Below are 11,016 nucleotides of genomic sequence, written 5' to 3' on the forward strand. Positions count from 1 at the left end.
AGCCGACCTTCAGGTGCGCCTGACCTACTGCTGACCCTGAGTCTTGGGGAGGACCAGGTGGGATATTTCCTTTATCCACTTTGCTTTCATTCTCTGGCCAAGAGGGGTCATGGGAGTGCTGGGCCCCAAAGGTGTCATGGGCTCAGAGCTCATCAGAGAGGAACACACTCTTCCAGCTGAAGAGTCACAGAAACACTTAAGCCCAGATTTGGCTAACAGAATTTTATTGTTAAATCACAGAAATTTTAGTGCAAAACAAAACTCACGAAGTCCATTTAATAGCAACTGCGTATCCTGCTGGCTTTGCTGTCTCCTGGCAACCAGAAGTGGACAGAAGCGTGGGTGCCCAAGTGAGCTGCAGACAGCATCCAACCCACACCCCAGCGTCCAACCCACACCCAGCAGACCCCTCAGCATGCTGCCCTCTAACAGGAGCCACAGGCCTAGAAGCTCGCCATCCACATTTATTTGAAAAGGAAGGTCAAAAGGAGCCTCTGTGAGACGGGGGAGGGGTGCAGGCTGCAGCAGCGCCTCAGCAGCCAGGGACACATAGACAATATGAGCAGACACAGCGCGGCCACCACTGTCCACACGCTCACACAAGCCAGGCCTGCGGGCCCTTTGGAGAGCTAGCAGGTTACATTCAGGCAGATGGCCCCCTTCACACCCAGACCCACAGAACCCCGAACAAGGCATCACCAGGAAAGACACGGGAAAGCCAAATCACAGTTGAACCAGGGACAGAGAACCCGTGGCCCCACTGAGGTCCCAAGCCACCAGCAGCTGCTTCCAAAATCCCTGTGCAATTACAGCGGGGATTAAATCATTTAAAAAGCCTGATTATTCCAGGCTTCTAATCTTTCATATAAAACTGCCTTTGTTTTGCTGCTTTGTACAGCTGAGAGGCCCAGGAAAGGGCAGGAGGCCACCTCAGAAGCCCAGGCCTACCAGTGCCCGAGCACATGTCAGGGCTCAGAACAAGGCCCCAACCAAGAGGGTTGATGGCCTCCAGTCAAGAAGCTGTGGCTCATGCCAGCAGAGCTCTCTCCTCCTCCAGCAGGCGCCATGCAAGGGCGGGCTAAAAGACCTCCGGTGCATCAACATCCATCTAGCAGAGAGAAAAGGGGCACGGAAGCAGCTATGTCCGCCAGGGGCTAGGGGCTCCCTTGCAGACAGCAATGCTACAATAAAGGACACAGAAATGGGGGAGGTGAGGGAGCCCTATTTTTGTAACAAAATCAAATAGATCTGTGCGTTCATTCTCCCAGACACACAAGTAGAAAAAAACGAATGCTGCAGTTTCTCCAAGCTGGTATTCCTCCTCCTAGTTCCACACATGGCGTTTGCAATGCTCGACAGCCTGGTAGGAGAGAGGAAGCTGAGTTGAGTCTTCAGATGACAAACTCCATTCCCCGCCCATCGGTGTATCAGATATCACCCCCAAAGGGGACCTGTTCTCTTGTCCTAGGTCAGTTAGATGGCACCAGATGCTGAAGACCCAGGACAGGATCTCACTTAAAAACAGGGAACACATGGCCATCAGAGTTTTGGGAACTTCTAAGACACGAGTCCAGAGCAGCAGATACCTGCAGTAGTCTGCAGATGAGTACCCATGCAGGCAGGGCTCAGGACCCTTCATCTGCCTACACCCGGCACGCAGCGTCCTGCTAGCAGCCTGCACGCTAATTCCCAGGCAGAACCTCCTCGCCTGAGTTAGGCTACACACCAGCTCAGGCCCTGAGAAGCGGGCCCACATTTCCCCAGGACAGCAGCAGAACCAGCCGTGGGGTGGGGCTGGTGGTGGAGATGAGCTGGAGCCTAGCTGGAGGAAAGAGCTGGACATGGCCAGAATGGGGGCCCCCTGCCCCTCCCTGCAGTGGTCCAAGATGACACAACCGCCACTGACATGGTCACAAGGAAGTCTGGTGAGGAAGGAAAAGTTGCGCAAAGCAACATTAAGTAACGGACCGGACCAAACATCCCCACCCAGGGAAGCAGCACAAGTCATCTAACTGGTGGCTGCCAGGCCAGGCCAGGGCCACAGTGCCCTAGGGCTGCTGTGTAGGGGCCAGCTCTCAGGGCCTTGAGTGAAGAGACTCAGGCCCAGCTTCAGCAAGGGCAAACATGTTCCAGGGGACAGGACCTGGGCAAAGATCTGGGCAGTGAATCCCACAGACCTTGTGCAATCCCTGGAGTGACCTTGTACAAGTCTGACACTGTCACAAGGGAAATGAAGACAAGAGCAATAAAGCAGAAGCAAACCCCCCCCCCCAAAAAAAAAATCCACCCCACCCTTCACTACAAGAGTAGAGTTCACCCTGTCTTTTCTGGGGGACCATGAGTAAGCCTAACCACCTCTCTGAGCCTCAGTTTTCTGACAACGTAAAAGCAGGGTGGAGAGTTGATCACTGGGTTCCCGTTAAAGCAGGATTCTCCCACAGGCTACCCCAGGGCAAGACAGGCTGGTGGCGCTGGCTGCTGGGCTACTCACATTGCACTGGGCTGCTGTCTCTGTGTTCTGGCACCAGTAGCTTGGGCCCCATACACACTTCTCAGTTCCCAACAAGGGCTTACGGGCTGACGGGCAGGCTCCAATTTTCTATATGGTGAGAAAAGGAAAAAAGAAGGGGAGAATGAGAGCTGCCCAATGTATCCCTTTCAAAACTAAGAAAACAGTTTCCAGAAGAAGCTAGAATCAGAGCTCCACCATGCTCTTTCAGAACATCAGGGTTGCTGAGGAAAGCGATGGGGCTTGAGGGACTGGCTCCCTACCTTCTTGGCTCTCCCACAGTGGAACCCAGAGACTCCACCCCATGGCCAAGTCTCAGAGCAACCCTCCCGGGTCTCTGCAGCCCCCCAGGTTACAGCTGCCCAAGAGGACCCACACCACCCAGTGAGGCTCACCAAGCACACGAAGGAAGGATCCATCACCTCCACCAGGATCTCGATCAGCACGGGCTCGTACTCTGCCACAAACTGATCACACTGTAAAGGAAAGCGGGGACACAGGTCCAGCCCTAGGGGTGTCCAAGCACAGTGGGGCACAAAAGGCCAGGCAGCCTGGATACATTCTTCCCTGAGAGCCCCTGGCATTCCCAGCCCACTGGGTCCTGGGCCTCCCTTCCCAGACACCCTATCTACATTTGGCCTCTCTACTTCAGGTTGCTTCCCCCAGTGGCTCCTCTTAAGCCAACAAATCACCTCCAAGTAAAACTTCACTGGACTCCATGCCCGGAGGCAGAAACAGCTGGTTTTCCATCAAAATGTACCCCAGCCTTGGCATACTTCATCAGGTTCTGTCATGCCGGCCTACCGCGGCCCAGGCCGAGGCATACCTGCTTCTGGTAAGGGTCGGGCAGGAAGCTGCAGCCTTTCTCAAGAGCAGCCAGGATCTCCTGCTTGGTGCTGTTTTTCTCCAGGTTACGATCCAAATAACCCACCAGCTTCTTGCACACTTCACAGAAGCCACCGTCCTTTGGCTGAGTCACATGAACTACACAAGAGGGCAGCGGGCTCAATGCTGGCAGGGCCCTCCCTGACCCAAGAGGGGCACCATCCTCTCCCGCACCACACCCAGGGCTCACCGGTCAGCGCAGGCAGCCGCGTGCCAGAGCAGAGGCGCAGCATGCTGCACACCAGCTCAGGGCTGACCTCCTGCAGCAGGATGGACAGGATTGAGCTGCCGTACGTGTCCACCACCTCCTGGCACTCTTCCGACAGGGACTTCGGCAGCTTCGAGCACATTTTGTCAAAAGCGCTGAGTATTTCTTTCTGAAACACAGGAGAGGATCGTGTGAGAAGACGGGAGGCTGGGCAAGGGTTGGAGAGATTCTGAAAATACTAACATGACCAGGAAATGAGTCAATGGTGGGTGCCGTTTCCATCCCCAGAAAACTACCAAACCACAAAGCAAGGCAACGGTGTCTACCTCCCCTGATGCCCGCCAGCCCAGAGGTCCCACTGGTGAGGACTGCCTTCCACAAGATGGGGACATGGCTGTACACATGCCAAGGCTGGGCCAAGCCCTCCCTCCTATGGGACTTTCCCACTGGGACATTCAGGCTCGGGAGGCAGAAGAGGGCCTCTGTCTGCCCGGAGGACAGCATACCTCAGTCTTATTGTTGTCAATCAGCTTGGTCACCTCCTTCACCAGGAATTCACACACCTCACAGTAAACATCAGACTTTGCTGGGACCTCGTGCTTCTGTGGGAAGAGTAGAAGGAGAGTACTTTAATGCTGGGACTCACAGCCCTTGGTCTTGCTCCCCTAAAGGAAAGGGGATGCAGAGACCAGGGTGGGTTAGCACATCAAGGGCCACTGCCTACTGAATTCCAAATGATGTGTGGCTTCTAATATCCAAGTTAATTCCCTATTTTTATATGGTGGGAGACCCACCTGCCTCCTTCCCTAATCTTCTACCAACACCACCTCTCCCTAACCCCACCAAAACAAAACCCAGGAATTCACAGTTCAGGAGCTAGAAAGTCCCTTGTCCACCCCAAAGAGCTGTCCTGATGATGTTTCAGTTACAATCATTTCATCACTCAGGGTTCATTTTGAGGAGGATGAAGGACCAAAAGCAAAGGGAGGGGCTCGCTATCGGTCCACTATCTAGAAGGCAGCATGGTGAACACATTTCAGGTCTGCTCGTGTGTCTGCCATGTCTCATTAGCACTTGAGAATGCTCTTCTAGAACCCACCTTTAAAAAGGCAATACTGTCACAGAAGATGTTCTGTGGCAGTGGAAATGTTGTCTATCCCTGCTGTCCACTATAGGCTCCAGCTACCTGTGCACTGAGCACCTGCAATGTGGCTGGTGGAGCCAAGGGGCTGAATTTTTAATTTTGCTCCATGGTATTTCATTGAAATTTAAGTAGTCACATGTGGTTGGAACGCGAGCTATAATTCTTCACTTTCTCTGGCCGCACTTTGGTCAGCGGGCTGGCGCCGAGGAGCACCCCGTGGAGAAGAAGGCAGGAAGCAGGGCTTCCTGGATTCCAGCTGACACTTTGGCCTGGCCCCTGGGCCACACACTCTGCACATGCAGAGAGAAGACGGCAGAGAGAGACAAACAGCTGGCAGCCAAGTGCTGTGGGATGTTCTAGAACAAGAAGCGTGTACATGTGCCATGTGTTAAGGCATCACACAGCCCGGGTCTTGAAGAACAAGGATGTAAGCCCCACAGGCACAATGACATCATCTGCTCAGCACAGCCCCTAACACACTGCCTGGCCCATAATAAATGCCAAATACAAATGTATTATGGGAGGAAGTAGTCTGACCTTCACCAAGTGAGGTGTTCTAGTTAAACAAAACAGACACCCACACGGATTTAGCATACAGGCTGCAGGCCCAGTGAGGCTTCCGCATACTCTGAGGGGTGTGCTGGGAACATCCAGTCTGTCAGGGCCACAGGATGGGGAAGGACCCAGACAGTGCATGTGAGAAGGTGAGGCTGGAGCCAGGCACCGCAAAGTCACCTTTGAATGGCATGCTGAAAATACGCAGGCTAATGATCCCACGATCATTAGGGTTTACTACCAAGGCAATAAAATGTTTTCAAAAGAACTCAGGGGCGGGGGCTGCACTAGTATAGGGGATAGCATAAACCAGTGATCACAAACTCAAAGACCTTCAGGAGCCAGGCAGGGAACCAAAAGAAACAAGTGACTTGCAGGATGCGATGTGACACAGCAGGGAGTGGTGTGGCACTGCACAGTCCTGGCCAGTACACACAGTGACACCAGGTACCTTAATGGGCTCCACCAGTTCCAGGGCAGGGATGACATTCTTGGAGGCCACTTTGGCGGGGACCAGAGTCTGCATGGGCATCTCTTTCACCTCATCACAGAACCCAACCAGCGCACAGATCTCCTTGGGTTGCTGAAGAGAGCACAGAACAACCAGTCAGTGGCAAGCCTGCGCCCACCGCCCCTTAGTCCCAGTCCAGCCAGGGGACAGGGAGCTTGACAGCACCCTGGGCCCAGGTTGAGGCTGCCTCCCTCTCCCCCTCCCGCAAGGGGGCAGATTCCAGATTCCATGTTAAAGGGCTTGTGTCTGAAGCAGTGCATATGTGCCAGTTACATCTCAGGGAGGAGACCACACAAAGCTCCTAAGGGACATCGAACACAGCCTCCATCCAGGGCCACCACGAGGAAGGGAGACTCCCCAGCACTTTCCACATCTCCAAGGACACCCAGTCTGCTCTAGAATGTGTCTTTTCAGGTCACTCTAGGTAGGAACTAAGCTATGCTTTTTTCTAGAGGGGGAACTACCATGCCCGTAAACTAACAGAAAGCCAAATGTATTAGAAATAAAACCACACCGGATCTTTCAGCGGCAGGACCATTTAAAATGATGCATTAAGGGGAAATGCTGGCTTTTTTAAAAACCACATTCTATGTTCACAACTGCACACAGTGCACATGAAAACCCAACCCCCCAAATGGATGAATCATTTTAAACCACAAAGTCTCCAGATTGCTCCCCTTTCACCATTTAGACACCAAACACAGAGCACTGCACAGTCTAGAATCCTGACCATGACGCTCTGACGGCCAAGAGCGAGACAAGTGTATACACTCTGTATACCGTGGAAATAAATGCAACCAGCAACTAGCTCTGAGCCTGAGTGCATTTGCCTCCCAGCACCAAACCCTAAAGCAGCAGGAACAAAGGTGCTAAAAACGGGACCTGTTAAGAGAAAAGAGCTAGACCATGACCATGGCTCATCTTGTTTTAATATCAAGAAGGCTCGAGAATTAATAAGACTGGGGGAGTCTGGAAAGCAAATCCCAAATACCCTGTCTTTGGCACACCTTAAGAATGAAAAATAAATAAATAATAAGAACGCAGAAGATACAGCAAGCTTTTTAGAAAAAAGTAGATGCCAATATTCAGGAGGTATAGGGCTGCTTCGGCCTCCATCAGCTTTGTTCCAACTCTCTGAGGAGGCCTAGGTAAAAATTCAAGCATTTCAACCAAAGTCTTCTCCCATTAGACTTCAAAATACCTTCAAAAAAAGCTCCAATGCTAATCCCAGTGGATGGATGCCAATGCTCAGAGGTGGCAGTGTTCAGGATGGCCCCAAAGGACACTGACTCAGAGCAAGTATGGACTGGGCACTTGGTTCCTGTAGCATGCCATCTGATGTGGCTCTAGATCCCAAAGGACCCTGTTACCCAGAGGGGCAGAAGCCACAATCAAGAGATTGTTTCCAATTCTCTGGATCCAACAGCCAGGAACAGTCTGCTGGCTGTCTGCAAATGTTTGCTCATGCAGCTGAAGCATTTCTGTGGTTATGAAAGACAGCACTAAAGACATGCAATGCCTACCTGCATTGTGACAGACACAAGGTGCCCTAGGGAAGCCAGACCTACACTGGACTTCCTAACCGGCCTATGTTGAAGGAGGCTGAGGCACCTCCTGGGCCACCCATGGTTCCCCATCGTCACACTGGTGGCCTGCATGTACATATGCTGTATATGGATCATGACCAGAGCACAAGGCTCTGTTGACTTCATTTTTCTGGCCCCCTGAAGGGGAGATGAGATTCCCCAACACCTCAAGGGCTGAATTACAGGGGAGAAATGCAGAAGCCCTCCCCAGCCTATTAACAGACAGGTACCCTGCCTCTCATAGCCATTCCTTGTATCTGTCAGAGCTAATCACGCCATACCCCCCCACCCAAAAAAAAGCGAAGTAACTAGAGGAAGCAGCAGACCACTACTACAAGCAGATTCCCCGACACATACCTGATCCTGCTGTTGAACAAAAAAACAGGAAATCGGAGGTGAAAATAAGAGAAAGGAAAGGACACAACAGTTAAGAAAAATTAAAACAACAATCAAGCAGTTAACCAGGTGTAAGGATGTCCCAAGAAGTTCAGGGGAAATGCTCCTGCGGTCAGATCTTAGCAACCTACCGTGTTCCTGCTATCTTGTAGACAAGGGGGCCCTGAAAGCTTTCCTGGCCCTGCAGGGATAGACCATTTGGGGGCTGTCCTGCTCATGTGTGCACCATCTCCAGGTCTTAACACACTAAATCACACTCAAAACACTGTGCAGCAAGAGCCCCAGAAAATGCCACTTGATAAAGGGTCTCCATCCTCAGGAACCCACGCCAGCCCCAGGCCTGCAAGGCTTTCCCACAGGTTAGTGACCAGCAGCACCACCGAAGAAGACACAGGGCTGCCCCAGGAAGGGGGGTGTGTTATAAACACCCTGAGGGGTCAGGGATCCTAGGGCGATCTACCGCAGGTGGCCGAATGCCAGCTGGAAGGCCAATTTAACAACGTATGCAAAGCCTCATGCTTCCATTCAGCAGTTTCATAATAAAGGCAGGGATATGCATATAGGTATGCGTTTGGCTATCAGGAGATTCATCTTCCCAAAGGCAAACCTGAAAATCTAGACACATCCAGCCACCGGGGACCGGTTATGTAAATTCTCTATGTACACAGGTGATTATTATGCAAGCACTTAATCATCTGTACAAGAATATTCAATGGCCAGAAGTATTCAATGGACAGAAAAGTATTGTCCACATTTCTACACAGTGTAAGTTTTATAATGAGAAAAGTATTTTAAGTTAACTATAAGGAAGTACTTCATGAGGTTAAGTCCGGTCAATGCTTACCTTTACCTACTTCAGGTGCATGTCTTTGTAAGCTGCCTTTAACTGTTTTTAGAACATGGTAGGGTGGGAGTAATAATCCCAAATAAACTACTCCTCCTCCTTGGCTTGCTTGAGTGGTTAGAGCAGGTCAGAGAGTCAATCTTTCAGGCTACTTGGCCACAAGCTCTAGCTGCAACTACTCAACTGTGCTGCTGTAGCACAAAACAGGCATCACTGTGTTCCAAAAAAAATACCCTTTATGTACAAAACATGACAGGCCAGTTTGCTGACCCCTGGATCAGAGAACAAACTCAAACGATGGTATGTCAATCTAAAGTAGTCAGAAAGTCAGCATGACAGACAGGGAAAAAGTGTCCCCACCCCTTCAACCCCACCAATCAGATGTAAGGAGGCAGTGCCTGTTCCCAATGTGAGCAGGCCACCCTGCTCTGCGTGGACTAGCGAGCTCATTTCCGGAATGGGTGTTCTTGATTCTAATGAAGGAACACCCACTACCACCTGAATGCCTCCAAAGCCAGCTCGGCAGTTACCAGCTCAAGCAGCAGCTTCAGCAGACACTGCTGCCATGCACGGGACACTCTGGGAGGCAGTATTCCCCCCACTCAGGCTGCAACACAGCCATTCTCATGCCTGGCTTAGTTAGAGAGCACTTGACTTCTATAGATCCCATGGCTAAAGCCAGACCTAGAAACCTGATGGCCGGCCTGAATGGGCAGAGGCAAACAAACTGCCAGGAAGCCACCAGGGCAGTCCTGGGGATCAAGATGCTTCAGCCTCTCCCGTGACAGGGGAGGTACTGAGATTGCAAGTGGAGAGTCTCCTAGCCAGAGGGTTCGATTTAGCCCAATTCAATACTCTAAGGTAAAAAAGGGAAACTAAACCATGTAATTTTCAAAACTGCTAGAAATAACGAAACCTGAAAAACAAAGAAAAATGCTAACAAGGGGCCTCCGTGCCACCTACCATGTGCATCATCATCTGGATAGCAATTTCCGAATACTGGCTGATATAGTTCTTGCACTGGGGAGAGAGAAACAGATTCCTTAACAAATCACTGCAACAGTGCACCAAAAACCAACCAACTTTTCCCCCAGCATTTCCAACAGTGTCAACTGGTGACTATCAAGCAACTTTCTAAAGTAGAATTTTATAAATGTCTGCTCTAGTCAGTTTTCATAAGATGAAAATAACCATTTGGTTATTCTATCATTCATAGGAAATGTGTGCAAAAGATGTTTTGAAAATGTTTTGTAAGGGACCTTAAAGATTCCATCCTCCTGTCTCCTTTATCTTACAACCTCACTTGCCCCAGGATCATACAGCAACTATTCAGTGGCAATCTGGAGAGAAGGCAGCTAGGAGATACACTGTTAAGGAACTGGAGCTTACTTTTCAAAGCCATTTACAAAATCTCAGATGGCATTATAAGGCTTAAATCCAGTAAAGTCAAGTTATGATGATTTTTAACTGCCTATCTTCAGACAATCTAGATACTTCCAGTAGACTCCACAGACTTGCTCCTTGTATTTGGGGAGCTTCTACAGAGACAGGACCAAAGGTAACATCATATAGCCTCTCAGAGAGGGTTCAATTGGGAAACTGTTTAAACGGTGTTAGGCAAAGACACTTAAAATGAGGCTATAGGATTCCGAGACTTTCAACATCAGTGAGTGTTCACCTGATTGACATTCCTAACGGAAAGTCAGAGAGAAACCCTCAGCGGGACATGGTGGCTCACTCCTGTAATCCCAGCTACCTGGGAGGTTGAGGAGAGGATTGCTTGAGCCCAGGAGGTAAAGGCTGCAGTGAGCTATGATTGTGCCACTGCACTCCAGCCTGGGTGACAGAGCTAAACCCTGTCTCAAGAAAAAAAAAATGGAGATGGCCTCATCTCCTAGAGCCAGCCACTCCACCCAAAAAGCCTCTCTAGACCCCAAAGGACAGAGAGATTACAACCAGCTTCTCAGCTGCCGGTCTAGCAGATTTCTTCAGTTGTCAGGTACTAAAACTGGCATTTTGGTTTTACACATCCACCTGTGATTAATAATCTTGGAATAGGGTCCCAGAATGAAACCATCTAAGTAAGGAGCCAACAAAATGAGTTTCTGAGCCCACAGGACTAAGAGAGGCTTCCAGGTGAACCATGGTCAGCAACCATGCTTGCTGCAGGAGCACAGTTAGAATTCTGAGTGTCACATACATTAGCCAAGCTCTCAAAAATACGGTAAAGACCGGGCACGGAGGCTCACGCCTGTAACCCCAGCACTTTGGGAAGCCAAGTGGACAGATCACTTGAGGTGAGAAGTTCGAGACCAGCCTGGCCAACACGGTGAAACCTCATCTCTACTAAAAATACAAAAATTAGCTGGGTGTGGTTG

The 11,016-nt window shown here is 50.5% G+C and overlaps 1 protein-coding gene across 1 annotated transcript in view; it reads right to left on the reverse strand.

Annotated features, from left to right (window-relative positions):
• Positions 1-207: 207 nt before the first annotated feature.
• The window catches only part of PSAP (prosaposin), a 36,395-nt gene continuing 25,586 nt past the window's right edge, over positions 208-11,016 (reverse strand). The window contains exons 5-12 of the mRNA XM_023205153.1: positions 9,602-9,757; positions 5,753-5,884; positions 4,109-4,204; positions 3,585-3,771; positions 3,336-3,493; positions 2,905-2,985; positions 2,492-2,599; positions 208-1,360 (exon numbers count right to left, since the gene is read on the reverse strand). Coding sequence (XP_023060921.1) covers positions 1,325-1,360; positions 2,492-2,599; positions 2,905-2,985; positions 3,336-3,493; positions 3,585-3,771; positions 4,109-4,204; positions 5,753-5,884; positions 9,602-9,757 — 954 coding nt within the window. The 3' untranslated portion in view covers positions 208-1,324. The remainder of the gene's footprint in view (positions 1,361-2,491; positions 2,600-2,904; positions 2,986-3,335; positions 3,494-3,584; positions 3,772-4,108; positions 4,205-5,752; positions 5,885-9,601; positions 9,758-11,016) is intronic.

The sequence above is a fragment of the Piliocolobus tephrosceles genome, chromosome 9 (assembly GCF_002776525.5).
Source record: "Piliocolobus tephrosceles isolate RC106 chromosome 9, ASM277652v3, whole genome shotgun sequence".
Classification (NCBI taxonomy): Eukaryota; Metazoa; Chordata; class Mammalia; order Primates; family Cercopithecidae; genus Piliocolobus; species Piliocolobus tephrosceles.